The 15804-nt window shown below is 46.4% G+C and overlaps 1 protein-coding gene across 4 annotated transcripts in view; it reads left to right on the top strand.

The window, feature by feature from the left end:
• Positions 1-15804, top strand: part of LOC135908778 (AP-5 complex subunit beta-1-like) — a 209954-nt gene that overhangs the window by 10671 nt on the left and 183479 nt on the right. For all 4 annotated transcript variants that reach the window (XM_065440620.1, XM_065440622.1, XM_065440621.1 and 1 more), the window contains exons 5-6: positions 6762-6881; positions 10204-10344. In XM_065440620.1, coding sequence (XP_065296692.1) covers positions 6762-6881; positions 10204-10344 — 261 coding nt within the window. The remainder of the gene's footprint in view (positions 1-6761; positions 6882-10203; positions 10345-15804) is intronic.

Genomic DNA, 15804 nt, shown 5'->3' with positions numbered 1-15804 from the left:
CAGAGATTAAACGGGGAAAGCTGATATAGTCTCAGTACTATATATATGACAAAAACTATCAAGTTTAATCTAATGGAAGTAGACAGGTCCCGTCCGACATCCTCACTGAGAGTGCGTTGTCGTCGGCTTCAGCTTCTGCAGAAGCGGCAAACCCAATACACAGCAAGCTGTTATGCTCGCGGCTTTACCCCCCTTTCAGAAAGCATCGTCGCGATGCTTCAAATGCAAAACAGTGGAAAAAGAACAAACAAATAAAGCACATACATGACAACACAGATAAAATTTGTGAAGAGGAAAGTGTCACACAAGCGGGATGAAGGCAAGTGGAAGTGAGAATGGCCTCGTCAACGTGAGTGGTACATTTTCATCCTAGAAACATGCACAACATCCGTAGGCTGCACGTGACGGGATGGCCGACCCGTGTCTTTAGGGAGAACTTCGTAGTTCACTTCGCTGAGGCGACGGAGGACTCTGTAGGGGACGAAGTAGCGGCGCAGTAACTTTTCCAACCGGCCGCGTTGGCCAGTCGGGGTCCATACCCAAACTTGATCACCGGGTTGGTAGACAACGTCGCGATGGCGAACGTTATTCCTCTGGGAGTCTATGGATTGCTGATTCTAGATTTGCTTGCATACAAACTTGCTAGCTGTGCCTGCAAGCAGGGTAAATTCCTCCGCGTCAATGGTAATGCCGTATTGTTCGGGGAGGGGCATGGCATCCAGCATGGTGGTTGCCTCACGGCCGTGGAGCAAAGGGAAAGGAGTGAACTCAGTAGTTTCTTGAACAGCAATGTTGTATGCGAATGTAAGGTAAGGCAAATTATCGTCCCAGTTGTTGTGTTTGCTGTCGACATACATGGAAAGCATGTCAGTGACTGTCTCATTTAACCTCTCCGTAAGACCGTTGGTCTGAAGATGGTGTGCAGTGGCTCGGCGACAAGCTGTACCACTAAGCATCATGACGTCTTGCATCATCTGAGCTGTGAAAGCTGTACCACGATCTGTAATTACTACTGCTAGTGCACCATGCTAGAGGACTATGTTGTGGATGAAAAAGTGTGAAACATCACTGGCAGTGGCTCACTAGAAGGCTCCAGTTTCGCAGTATCATGTCAGGTAATCATTCATAACCACGATCCAGCAATTGCCAGCAAATGACTTAGGGAAGGGCCCAAGCAAGTCCATGCCAATTTGTTGAAATGGTTGTGTTCGTGGTGTAACAGGCTTCAGGAAACCGGCTGGGTGCTGAGGTGAAGTCTTTCGGCGCTGGCAGTCTTAGCAAGTTTTCACGTAATGCTTGACTTCCTCAGCAAGCTTAGTAGGCCAGCAGTAGCATTGTCGAGTTCTGGCCAAGGTGCGCGTGAATCCCAAGTGGCCTGAAGAGGGCACATTGTGGCAGGCAGACAGAACATCGGCACGCAGCGTAGATGCAACAACAAGGAGATGTCCAGTCGCTGATCTGTACAAATGCTTTTTATACAAGACATTGTTGCGGAGACAGAACGAAGATGCTGAACGCGTGAATGTCCGTGGAGGATGCAAACTTCGGCCTTAAGGATAGTAGATAAGTTGCCCGAGTTCTAAATCGTCCTGCTGTTGCCGAGCCAAGTCAGATATATTGACAGCACAAAGGAAATGACCATCATCATCAGCATCACTTGACACCGTTGCAAGTGGAGCGCGCAAAATACAGTCAGCGTCAGCATAACTCCGTCCAGACTTGTAGACGATTGTTGCATCGAATTCTTGAAGACGAAGGCTCCACTTGGCAAGACATCCTGATGGGTCCTTAAGATTGGCTAGCCAACAAAGGGCATGATGGTTGGTAACCACTCTGAACGAACGACCGTATAAATATGGTCGAAATTTAGCTATCGCCCAGAAGACAGGTAAGCATTCCTTTTCAGTAGTAGAGTAGTTCTTTTCTGCAGAGGTAAAGGTGCAGCTAGCGTAAGCAATAGCACATTCAACGCCATCTTGCCACTGCACCGAGGCCGATGTCGCTAGCATCAGTGTGCAGTTCAGAGTCGGCATCTTCATCAAAGTGTCCAAGTAAGAGGGGTGTCTGGAGGCACCGCTCAAGCTCAGAGGATGCGGCTCTCTGCTCCAGACCCCAAGCAAATGGGATATCCTCCTTTGTTAAACAACTGAGGGGTTCTGCGATCTTGTAAAAATGGTCAACAAAGTGTCTGTAGTATGAGCAGAGGCCCAAGAAGCGGCGCACATCACGTTTGTTGGCTGGTGTTGAAAATGTGGCAACAGCCATACTCTTTTCTGGGTCTGGCTGAACATCTTCATTACTAACGTGGCCTGGAAACTTCAGTTCCTGATAACCAAAATGGCATTTCTCAGGTTTTAATGACAGGCTTGCAGATCAAATTGCAAGAAACACGGACTGAAGTCGCTGCAAGTGTTGTTCAAATGTCTGAGAAAAAACGAGGTCATCTAAATAGATCAGACATCATTCCCACTTAAGACCTGACAGTATGGCGTCCATCATCCTTTGAAAGGTCGCGAGAGCTGAGCAAAATCCAAAGGGCAGCACCTTAAATTCCTACAGGCAGTCAGGAGTTACGAAAACAGTCTTTTCGCGATCTCGTTCATCAACTTCTATCTGCCAGTATCCACTGCGTAAATCCATTGAGAAGTATCGGGCATGTGGAATACGTTCTAGAGAGTCATTTATACGGGGAAGAGGGTAGACATCTTTTTTCGTCACCCTGTTCAGTTTGCGGTAATCCATGCAAAACCGAAGAGTGCCATCCTTCTTCTTGATGAGTACAACGGGCGACGCCCATGGGCTGGTTGAGGGTTGAATTACGCCATCGTCTAGCATTTGCTTTACTTGACAACGAATCGCCTCTTGCTCTTTTCGTGACACTCGGTAGGCGTGCTGACGCACGGACCGTTTGGTCGGGTTCGTTATAATACGGTGCTTCGCGATGGGGGTCTGTGTTACTTTTGACGTGGATGCGAAACAATCACTGAACATCTATAAAATACTTTGTATTCGCTCTTTCTGTGTGGTTGACAGCTCAGGATTTACATCGACTGTACTGACAACCACAGTGTCACTCTTGGCCGTTGCAGAAAGCTCAGCAAGCGTAGGACTTATTGCATCCCTAATATCTTCAAAGTGAGCAATGGCCGTTTGCTTTGCCAGGTGTTAGTACTCGCCGCTCAGTCATTCGGCGGTTCAGTCGAATAGTGCCATGGGCGACACAGACTTGCTGAGCCAAGAGCACCGAAGTTTTCCTTAAGCGATGCTGCTACTATTATGGTTGCTTTCAACAGTTACGAGCATACTAGTTCGCGGCGGGAGTGTCACAGTGTCATCAACAACACGCAGTGCTTTCTTACGCGTATTACTATCTTGCAGTACCGGGGCATAGTTGTCGGATAGCATTATAATCAGCTCCCGAAGGTCGACAACAGCACTGTGTTCGTGAAGAAAATCCATCCCAAGGATGACTTTCCACGAGCATTCACGCAACACAATAAACGAAGCAATGTACATTGACTGATGGATTTGGAGCCTGGCTGTGCATCTCCCACTCGGCATCAAGAGATGACCACCTGCTGTCCAAAGGCTTGGTCCGTGCCATGGCATTATGACTTATCTCAGTTCAGCAGCTAGTTCAGCACTCATAACAGAATAATCGGCACCAGTGTCCACGAGGGCAGTTACTGGGTAGTTGTTGAATGGGGATGCCTGTGGAAACACTTTTGTAGTCGACGCCATGCGGCGGTGAAAGGGAATCTTTGGCACTCGGCTGGCGTATCAGGGGAGGAGGATGTTTTATAGATCCGTCAACAGCGGCCCCACCCCCGGAGGTCGCTGCTCCTAGTTTCCCCGACGTGGGCTTGGGGACCTAATGGATCTCTGTCCCTAATGCCATCAGAGAACGGCAAGTTTGGCCAGGTGATGTAGAACGTCGAGGAGATGGAGAGTGAGACTGGCGTTGCGGTAGAGTCGGGGACTGCTGGCTCGCCAAGTACTCGACAATAGCTCGAGGATGCTCACCATCACGGGGTCGATATGCATCCGGGCGAAACCCAGGAAGGCCCACATGATGGTACATGCACTCGTGGTATAGGTGACCTGCTTCACTGCAATGGTAGCAGAGTGGACGATTGTCTGAAGTGCGCCAAGCACTGGATTTCCGGATGTTTTGACTTGGGCTTGCGGAAAGCAGAGGGCTCAGAAAGTACTGGGGGCTTGAGGAGTGCTATGCCGTCTGTTGCATGGGAGGGTGGGACAGATAGCCGACTGCCAGCATAGGAGATCTTCAGGCTATGGCGTATGTCAGGAGAGAGACTGCAATTGGCAGTGCGACCAGTGGACGTACCAGCTGCCTGGCCTCTTCGCGAACCTCATCACTTAAAGCAGTCACATAGGTTTGAGGAGACATTGCATGAACTTGTTGCAACTTCTCGCTTACAATACTGTGCACGAGCTCCCTTAGGGTCGTCAAATCAGGGGTGGCCATGGACGACGAGAGAGATGTGAAGTTCCCTGGGCGCCTGTACTGCCATGACTGCTGCCATAACATACTCTCCATTGTTTTTGTGTCATTGAGGAATTCATCTACGGTATCTGGTGGGTTGCGCACTATACCTGTGAACAACTGCTCTTTCATGCCCCTCATAAACAAGCGCACTTTCTTTTCTTCTGCAATTCCGGGATCAGCACACCGGAACAGCTGCGACATGTCCTCAATGAACATGGCGACGCTCTCGTTTGGTCTTTGATTCCTGGAAATGAGAGCATGTTCTACTTGCTCCTTCTGGTCTGAACTTCCGTAGGTATTGTACAGCTGGCTACAAAATTCTTGCCAGGTTGTCAAACTAGCTTCATGGTTTTCGGACCAGATGCGCACCAAATCCTCAGGGCCGAAGTAGACATACCAAAGCTTCCGGTGGTCATCCCATTCATTGACGCTGGCAGCTCTATTGTGGTGGTCTAGCCAGTCCTCAACGTTCTCGGATCCCTCACCGTGAAAGGACCTTGGGCTTGGCAGCGTGTTGAAAATCCATGGAGCAGGTGGAGTGGTGGTTTCTCCAGTCTGGCTGCTCGTTGTCATGGTTGTACACTTTAGTGAGAGAGGGTCCAATTCTGGTGGTAGTTCTAGTTGTCGACGGCTGCGCTGAAGGCCAGCATTGAAGGTGTCGCGATCTAAGTTGGGAGCTTCCTGTTTGTCACAGTGCATGGAACAGTTCACCTAGCTCCTCCACCAGTCATGTTACTATATATATGATAAAAACTATTAAGTTTCTTTTATTGAAGCAGACAGGTCCAGTCTGGCACCTTCACTGAGAGTGCGTTGTTGTCGGCCTCAGCTTCTGCAGAAGCTGCAAACCCACTACACAGCCAACTGTTATGCTCATGTCAGTATTCTAGTTGACAAAATTGAGCTGGGCAGGCCATGTAATGTGTAGGGCAAATGGCAAGGTTCTGACTGGTGTTGTATAAGCCGCTGGTCGCTTTTTTCGTCACGACGATTGGATTTTTTACAAGCACTGCTCCAGGAGCGCACATGTAACCGAAAAACAGAGGCCTCAGGAGAGCACCTGAGGTTGTAATAAAGCAGGCGGATCTCTAGGGCACCCAAGGTGTAGCGGGCGGATCAAAGCTGGAAGCAGGGCGGCCAGGGGTGCGTGCCAGGGGTGTTATTAAAGATCGGCTGTCTGCTATCGCAAAGAGCCAAATTTTTATGCGAACACCCCCTGGCACGCTTCGGCCTCCACGGCCCCAACCCATGGACCAGTCTCCGTTGCTGCTTTGGTGTCCTGGAGGAGCCGCCAATAATGCTAAATAATGACACGTTGTTACAATTAGTGAAAAACACGATGGAGTAAATATAATTATGTCCAGCCACGAACTTGTGATGCTAAGTTCAGCACTACCACGTCCCGCGACTTCTGCAACACCAGTTAGAACTTTTCCGGGCAGATAACCAGTGTACCATTAGAGTTACAGAATGGGTACAAAGTTAAGGGAAGTGCAATCGAGGATGGCAGAAAACTAGGTGAGATGATGAAATTAGGAAATTAGCCAGTGTAAGTTGGAATCAGCCAGCACAAGACAGGGGTCATTGGAAATATCAGGGAGAGGCTTTCATCCTACACTGAACATAAAAATAGGATGATGATGATGATGATGATGATGGTGCTGATGATGATAATTTTACCGCACTACAAACGAGGCAAGGCGAAAACCTTGCCTGGTCGGGCTGAAAAAAATCAACAACAGTTGTCCGTAAAGCAACTAGCAACAGTTCAACATCTTCCAAGCCATGCATGAAATAGATTCAATGAATGAACTGTGTGACAGCAGTGCAACAATTTACTGGCCACATAAAATCAACAATATCAGCGCTTGCACTGGTGTGTGTCAAAGATTGCGTTGCTTTGCATCCTGGTTTTTTTGGTGGAAGATGCATATGGGCTCAAGCTGCCTAGCTTGTTTGACTTGTAGAGTAAATTCCACAGCATGCATGTGGTTGTCATTCCACTCATGTGGCAGCATTATGTCCAATGTGACCGTGACCTAATGTTGCTGTGACTTCACAGCTGTGCACATGGCAGAATGGTGGTGTTTGGGTTGTTTCTTGTTGGGCAGTGTTATGTGTGTATCATTCCTATACTTCTGGTACACACTTCTTGCCATGAATATTTGCCAAATGGCCTTATTTTACACCTTATTGCACAATAGTAGTATATAATTTTATGAAAGTTCTTGTTTTCTTTTTTTTCACTTAGGGTTTTCTAGCAAAGCACATGGAGCAGCTTTGGGGAACATTTGGGAAAGACTACAGTTGGGCATGGCACTCTTTGGCACAGCTTCTGGCAGTGGGGACAACAGCTTCCAACACACCGACGGTAGTGTTCACTTGTTGTCTCTCTATTTGCAACTTCATTATGCCAAGTGTAACATGAACCTTCAGGGTCACAGTGAATACAGTGGAATCTTGCTAAATTGAACCTGCTTAATTTGAACTTCCGGTTTATTCAATCTGATGCTGTGGTCTGGTCTGTATATTTCATTGTGCGAAAACGCCCGGTAATTCAAATGCGTAAGCATTTGTGACGGTTCGCGATGGCATGCTCTCAGCAGCACGCGAACTCACACAGCGGTGCCGCGCACTGGCTGCTGTGCCTCCAATCTGGCCACACTACCTAGAGTTACTGTATGTGGCTTGTGCTGTAACTCCAGCACTGGCAGGGTTGGAGACGCCGCTGCGTGAACAGTAAAGTCTGGATGCAGGTTATATGTGAATTTTGCCTTGAGGTGCAGCTTTATGGCAGCAAAAATTTTGCCTCATAGTTTGGCTTCATGCCAGCACGAACTAAGCTGCCATGAAGCCACATTTTCAAACTACATCGCTCATGTTACCTCATGTTAACCTATCGTTCAATGAGCTTCATTCAGTGAGCTTTTCTTTTAATTAGAACTCTGTTTTATTCTAACAAATTTTCAGGCCCCTTCGAGTTCGAATTATCAAGATCTGTTTGTACCTTTAAAACGTCTACATGTAGGCTGCTGAAAAAAATTCATTCTGAAATAATCTTACTACTCAGCAGTTTATATTATAAGAAGCCAACAAACACTGACACCAAGAACAACATAGGGGAAATTACTTGTGCTTAATAAATGAAATAAAAAAACAATAAATTAATGGAAATGAAAGTATGAAAAAACAACTTGACGCAGGTGGGGACCAAACCCATAACCTTTGCATTTCGCGTGTGATGCTCTACCAATTGAGCTACTGTGGCACCGTTTCCCCATCCACTATCTTGGGTATTTATGTTTCCTAGTAGAACCCTGGGAGTGTTAGCCAGTGCCACCACTCACAGACCTTGGCGGCGGACGTACAACGTCCTTTCTGCCACATTCATCACGAGAACGTGATCTTTTTGGGTCAAGGCGACTGGTCAATGAACCCACACATGCTACCTGAAGGCATCAATGTTGCCATCAAGGTTGCCGGAACCCACAACCTTCGCAACGCGATATTTGAAGGTTGTGGGTTCAGTCCCTCGGTTAATCCCCTTCCTTCTCGTTAATCAGCAGTTAAGGATATATATTGAGAGTGAAACATAAGGCTAAAATCTATGTCAACAGAGTTGCAAACTTTTCTCCGCCTAAATGTGTTGGGAAATGCATTTCATTTAACATGGCAAACTATGCAGATGATGAGAAAAGAGAGATGTAAACAGGACAGATGTGCTATTGATTTTTATTAAAGTCATACAGTTTACATAATGCACAGATGACAGGCTTACAGACACACATGCACAAAACTACCGTAGTTGCTCAACTGGTCAGCAAAAAAAAAAAAATGCAATGAAAACAAGAAGAATGCAAAGGCAAAGATCACACTTGGAGCAAAAAACATTTGACAAATATAGAAGTCTAGAAAAGGAACCAATCAAACAACATGACAGTTGTAAAAATCGACAAAAGGAATAGACAAAAAAAGGTTTATAAATATGTGACAGCTACTAAGAGCCAACTGCAAGCTTAACAAGGGAACAGCATGCATCAGAGAACCATTGGTTAGCCTTTCTGACAAAAAGATGAGGTACCTTGAATGTTAGTTTTTGACATGTGTACCTTTCCACCAACTTTTATCACCTTTTGCCATTTTAAAGATCTATTTTTGGTTGGCTCTTGGGTTGGCTTGCATTTATGAACCTTTTTCGTTACATTTACGTTATTGTGCTGCTGGTTCCTATTCTAGGGCCATATAATGTAAAACTATTCCAATATGTTTTTATTCCAAATTTGCGTAACCGCCGACGCAAGCATCGGGTGGTCACCCGCAGGGTTATCTGGACAAACCAATCAAATGCTCCCCTTGTTCATAGGAGGTCACTTTTGTTTGCTTGAAAAACGAATAACATTGCCTGCACTGAGTGGCTTGTCTTATCTAATTGGCTCACAAGAGGGAGGAGCATGCTCAAGTGGAGAGGGATTTGATGGGGCCGAGCCACTGCACTGAATTTCGATAACCGGATGAAGAGGGTGGTGCCTGCGTCTGCGATTGGTCCGCTTTCTCTTGCTTAGCTTGCGGCACGTTGCTCGTTGACAATCGTGCCGGCATGCAGCGGAAGCTTAAGAATGATGCTAAAATGGATCCTCAGCAAAGAAGAGTTGGCAGAATGAGGTCATAAATGTGCAAAAATTTCTCGAAAACGTTACACGGCCATGCAAAAAGTTTTATTACACACAAATAAACCCATGCTCTCTGACAGGGATGAGTAGCCAGTGCTGGAGCGACCGGCGGCAGCCATCTTTTATTCCTTTCCAAACAGGGCAGCCTGCAGGTATTCAGAAGAAAATTCTGTTTTGTTCGGCATGCATCTTTAATACGTATGCGTCACTTTGACACGGTAAGTTCTTGCAGTTTTGTAATGTCGTGTGAGAGGCAGGTGAAGTGGGTGCAGTCCGAAAACTTTCGACCAATAGCCGAGGGCTAATGGCAAAAAGGCGTCGAATCAGTAATAACTATTTTTGTTTTGTTTGGTCAAATTATGCATAATCAGTGTGTACACGTTATATCGGATGGGGAGCTATCCCGTTTTTTGTGACGTCGCATGACAGACAGGTGAAGTGGAAGTGGTCCAAAGAAGTTTTTGACCAATCGCGGTGGGCTGATTGCAAAATTGGAATAGTTTTACGTTATAGTGCCCCTAGACTGCATCTTTTGAAGGTTCCTTTGCTTTTGTTCCTTGTGGAATCTTCGCCTCTTGATTACTTCAGTTGTCATTGCATTTTTCTTTCGCTGGCTAGGCAAGCAACTCTCTTGGTGTTGTGCTTATGCATCTGTAAGTTTGTCATCTGTGTGTTATATAAGTTGTATGGCTTTTAATAAAAATCAGTTGATAGTAAAAAATACGACATCTGTCCTGTTTGCATATCTCTTTTCCCATTGTCTGCACAGCTCACCATGTTGAACAAGAACCAACTACCCCAATTTCAAACTCTTGTCCATTTCATTCAAGTTCATCTTTGCAACATTAATTGTGAAGTAAAAGTGAACTGCATAAAAACTCTTGGAAGAAATCATTAATTTGGGACTATGTAAGCTTTACCAGAAAAAACTTGTGTATTATTGTTTTGGGGGAGATTGTTTCTTTCTTTTTTTCTTTTCATGAGTTGACATCTTGTGTACTTGCATTTCTTTAACATCAACAGGGAATAGCCTCTGATGAACCCGCAAGAAGTTTACATGAAGTATCCGCATTATTGGGATGCATACCTCTCATGACTCCTGTGGCAGCAGCAGCAGTGATGCAATCGCTACTGGCAAACCTTGTGGATGGCCTGCCACCAGCTGTAAGTATGCTTATTTGGCAGCCATAATGTCTTGTCTTTCATAAGCTTACTGTAATGGTTCATTATTGTGTTGGCTGTAATATTCATGCCAGTGCCCCATAGTGCTTAATTTCTTGTGTATAAATTTCAGTTGTCACCCAAAGTTTTGACATTTTATATCATCTGTTTAAAAATGGAGGAATACAAATATGTGTGCCTCTAGATGGAGCCTCTGGAATAATTAAAACAACCTATCTACTGCTAAGTATTGCGTTAAAATAGCGTTTTTGTTTTTGTTTTTTGTATGTTCTGTGAATGAACTTTGGTACAAGAGTTGTTCCAAAAGTTCTCATCGTCAACCAGAAAGAAGTGGCTGATGTCACTAGCCACGGGTTACTTTTCAGCTTTTCAATTGACTTGACTTTCAGTGCACTTGCGATTCTGCAGTGCTGAGGGCAGGATGAGAAAAAAAGATGGTCGCAGCCTGAAGGATGTCATTGTTATATTGAAAAAGATCCTTCTTCATTTTGAGAAAAAAGGTGAAAAAAGTGGCAGCTGTCGCCAGAGTAGTTTTGGTGAAGCTATGCTATCTTCATGGAGGACGACCTCTTTGCCGAATGTACAGCATTGTTTAGCCTTGATGGCATCCGGCTGACGGTGAAGCCGAGCAGTATAGTATTCCTCCAGGCTGGTCGGCTACTTCTGGAGGAAATTCATGAGCAGGAGGCACTTGGAATCTCAGAAGATGGTAGCCATAGCCATCACTTTGTCTGCTGACTGAACTAACTTGATTTTCTTGGTGCTGGAAAGGAGCAAGTTCCCATTGTTCTGACTGCCAGGATAAAATTGTGCACTCAATAAGTTCACAAAATCAGCCATGAACAGCTTAATTTTATTTTCGTATGTTATGCACTGCATCTGTTTTTGCTCTGAAGTGAACAGTGTTGGTGGAACCCACTTTGCAGTAAGTTTGTGCAGAAGCTTGTGCTTGGGTAAAGATGTACCTTCCTGCAGACAATCTGCCATCACATGATTTTGCACACAGCTCACAATATTTTCTTGCGTCCTGACTGCGGCTGGCCTGCCACAACGTGGGTCATCATCGATGCTCGTCTGCTCTTGAATAAATAGGGCAGTCTACGTTACTTTGCTGTAAAAGGGGGCATCCTTTCCTAACATGACCAACATATCCTGATGGATACTGGCCAGAGTTATCGTTTTGAGTGACTAAATTTCAGTTGGCGCTCATTTTTTAAGGTTCATTTTGGTTAGGTCGCACATATCATCACCCATCAGCACCGCCCTAAATCAATGTGTGTGCTGCACATGCACAAGTCTTTTTCGCGTGACTTTGAAAGGTGTGTCTATCATTGGAAAAGTTGTGGAGACAAACATAGTGTAAGCATTATTAACATACTTCATCGTTTTCATATGTACATAGCCATCATCATCCCTGATCTTCTGCTTCTTCGCACATGAGCTGGTGGATTTCCTTTTTGGAATAAAATGTGCTTGGCAGCTTGGTTGGTCTCAGCCTTATAAGTGGGGGAGGTGCGTCATGACCCCGACCTCCCTTCACATTACCGTCCTCCCTGGAGCTATGTTCTGGTCGCCGCCTGCATCCGGCTACTCCTACAACAACGGACACTTCGAACCCTGGCTTTTCTGGCACCTCTAACCCTACAACACCGACTACTGCACCTGCGGTGCCCTCTTGGACTGTGACGAGCCCTCAGTGCAACCCCCATCTTTGCAGGACTCTGCGGTGATGACGTTCGTGCATTCGGTTGACCAACACCCAGAAATTGATTCACGTGGCGTTTTATTTGACCGGCATTGCAAAGACATGGTATTTCAACCAAGAATCCGAGCTCGTGGATTGGTCATTGTGTACCACCAAGCTGCAGCAAATCTTCGCTTTCTCGTCTGGGTGTGCAGAAGTCGCCAAACAGAAGCTAGATATGCACCTCCAACTTCCGCACGAGTCTTACACTTCGTACATAGAGGATGTCTTGGCTCTGTTTCGCTGTGCGAACACTCGCACGGCGGAAGCTGAACGCATTCGACACATATTAAAAGGCATTGGCTCTGTTGCATTCAACGCCTTAATTATGCAAAATCTAGGTTCCGTCGATGACATCACTTCCACTTGTCAGCTCCTAGATGAGCTGCAGTCTCTTCGTCTTCAAAAGGACAGCAGCGATCCTGAGATTCCCCATTAATCTCATTGGTGTGCTCTCATCTGTACCATAATCCGTGAAGAGCTTCAAGTACAAGACCTGCAGTGTTCTCCTGCTGCCTGCGTCCCAACCCCTCCCTTCGGCTTCCGTGAGGTTGTAAAGCAAGAAGAGTTGACAGCGATGACGACACCCACAACGACACCCACGACGCCTCTTACTCCAGTAGTGCACCCAACACCCACATACGCGGATGTTGCTTCGCTACCAACCCCTCCCATGACCTCTGTGCCTAATGAAGTTACATATGGTCATTTGGCTTTGATGGACACCAGGGCGCTTCCTGTGCCATCCTACCCTCAGTGGCATCCACCTTATCCGGTTAGTTTTTACTGCGGTATATGCGGCTGTATATCTCGCATCTGCTGCCGGTGCCATCAGGATGAAAGCCGAGGATACGCTGAGTATGAGAGAGACTATGCCCGCCGACCTGACAGCTACGATCCCGGACGATACTCATTCCTTCAGTAGTGTTCTCAGTCTTCTCCAGCTGCTCTCAATCTACCTCACAGTTCCCGTTCGGCCAGACGTTCTCCTTTGCCCTACCAGTGCTCTATGTCACCGCTTCGCCCCACTTCCCATCTTGCGGACCAGCACCCGGAAAACTAACTGTTGCAGCTTTTGGAGGAAAAACTGCTTCCTATTGGTCATCACAAATTCCTCCTGTTCGCACACCCAACATGCTTTATTCAACTGTTGAGGGTGATCCCGTGTCAGCTCTCATTGATACTGGTGCTGTCATGTCTGTTCTTCGTAGTGATCTGTGTTCGTGACTCCAGAGAGTAAGAATGCCTAATTTTGGACCTATTTTGCACAGTGCTAATAATGTATTTGTTCACCTCGACGGACAGTGTACTGCTCATGTTTTCATTGACAGCATTCGCCACCACATTGAGTTGCTTGTCCTTCCCACGTGTATACATGAACTTATCTTGGGCTGGGACTTCCTACATGCTGTTTCAGTCATCATTTTATGTCGAGTGGAAGTTGTACATATCACGGATAGAGTGCTTGCACCTATTACGGACTCTTCAGCGTTATTTATTTTTTATTTTACAAAGGTACTGCCAGCCTTGTTACCAGGCTTTAAGCAGGAGTGGGCATTTGGAACAGAACAGAAATATCGAACAAGATAGCAGACACTGAACAGTAAACTGCATAATAACCTTCATGCTTGAATTTGGCTGTTGCTGTAGACCACATCCTGCATCCTGGTCATGAAGACTATGTAGCCGTAACATCCAGTCAGATTGCCAACAAAGACACTCTAGTCACCCCTTCTGCCCACTGTATTTCTTGCAGAATATTTATTGCCGCTTGTCTCGTTCGGTTTTCACGTGGCAGCTCTCCTCTGTCTGCCTTCAACACAACCCCAGATCCTGTGATGTCGCCCAAAGGGGTGACTGTGGCAACTCTCGCCAACCCTCAGCCCATCCCTATCGTCGCGCTTTGCCTTTCATCACCAGCACGATCTCAGGTTAGGATGATTCTTTTCCTCCGCCAGCTGTAATTGGTTCTGAACTAGCAGCCACTCAGTTCGAAGCCTTACGGGCTGTCTTGGCGAAGCACAAAGCCTGTTTCGATAGCTGTTCCCCTGTGTTGAGCCAGACTTCTGTTGCCACACACGGCATCGAAACCAATGTTTCTGCTATTATGTGATGACCCTATCGTGTATCGCTGTCCGAACGGAAGGTCATTGAACAACAGGTTGCTTACATGCTTGCGCGAAAGATAATATGGCCTTCATCTAGCTCCTGGCCTTCTCCTGTGGTTCTGGTGAAGAAAAAAGACGGCTCCGTTTTTGTTTTTGCGTTGATTATCAAGCACTAAATAAGATCACATGCAAGGACGTATATCCCATACCTTGAATTGACGACGCTTTGGACACACTACAGGGGGCAGAGTACTTCTCCAGCCTTGATCTTCGGTCAAGATATAGGCAAATTCGGGTGAACGAGACTGACAAAAAAAAGACCGCATTCGCTGCACCGGACGGGCTTTATGAATTCAACATGATGCCTTTTGGCCTTTGTAATGTTCCAGCCACATTTGAACACATGACAGACAATGTTCTTTGTGGACTAAAACGGAATATCGACCTCTGTTATCTAGGTGATATTGTCGTATTCTCTAGTAACTTCAACCAACACCTTCAACGATTAGACGAAGTTCTCAAGTGCCTTGCAAATGCTGGTCTCCAGATCAACCCAAGAAAAGTGCACATTTCCAAGTAAGAGTATCAAAGTGTTGGGCAACGCGGTCTCAAAAGATAGCATCCAGCCAGGCCCCAGAAAGATTACTGCTGTTCTCCAGCTTCCTCGCCCACAGCAGCAGAAATATTTACGTAGTTTTCTCGGCTTGGCATCCTATTTTCGTCTATTTATCCACAGCTTCGCTGCAATAGCAGCTCCTTTACACAAGCTACTGGTTACTGGTACCTCTTTCACATGGACTTTCACATGGACTTTTCAAGCTCTCAAGCTCCACCTTACTTCCGGACCAGTGCTTCGCCACTTCGATGACAGAGCCCCCACAATACTCCATACTGACGCAAGCGCACAAGGTATTGGAGCTGCACTTCTGCAACGTAATGCAGCCTGTAAAGAGCAGGTTGTAGCATATGCCAGCCAAATAATTTCTCTAGCTGAGCGGAACTACACCATTGCAGAGCAAGAGTGTCTGGCTATTCTTTGGTCGATTCAGAAATTTCGCCCATGCCTTTACACCCGCCACTTCACCATCATCACTGACGACCATGCTTTGTGTTGGCTGTCATCAATGAAAAACATGTCAGGATGCTTAGTACACTGGATACTCCACCTGCAGCAATATTACAATAACGTATAAGTCTGGCAAAAGTCATCACATGCAGACGCATTGTCTCACTGCCCACTCTCGCTCTATTCCGGTAACGCGCCGTCGCCTTTCCTACCATGTCTTTCTGGCACAACGCCTTCCTCGCACGAGCTCTTGCTAACGCCCCTGGACCATTCACACTTTCGTCACGCTCTGATTTTGTCTTGCTTCAGTGGGCTGACTCCTACTGCTGAACTCTCATGGATTGCCTTAGTGGGTTCACCGAACCACCCAACAGCTGCTTGCAAAGCCAGCTTCGACAATTCCGCCTTCAAGATGGTATGCTACACCGCTACGTTTACCACCCGACAGGTAAACCGTTGGGTCCCAGTCCTACCTCGCTGCCTTCGCCTTCGAGAATTAGGAGCACTTTAGACGACTTGTTGGC

The sequence above is a fragment of the Dermacentor albipictus genome, chromosome 1 (genome assembly GCF_038994185.2).
Source record: "Dermacentor albipictus isolate Rhodes 1998 colony chromosome 1, USDA_Dalb.pri_finalv2, whole genome shotgun sequence".
NCBI classification, from domain to species: Eukaryota; Metazoa; Arthropoda; class Arachnida; order Ixodida; family Ixodidae; genus Dermacentor; species Dermacentor albipictus.
The sequence above is the reverse complement of the archived record's forward strand: the minus strand, read 5'-3'. Positions and strand labels throughout refer to the sequence as shown.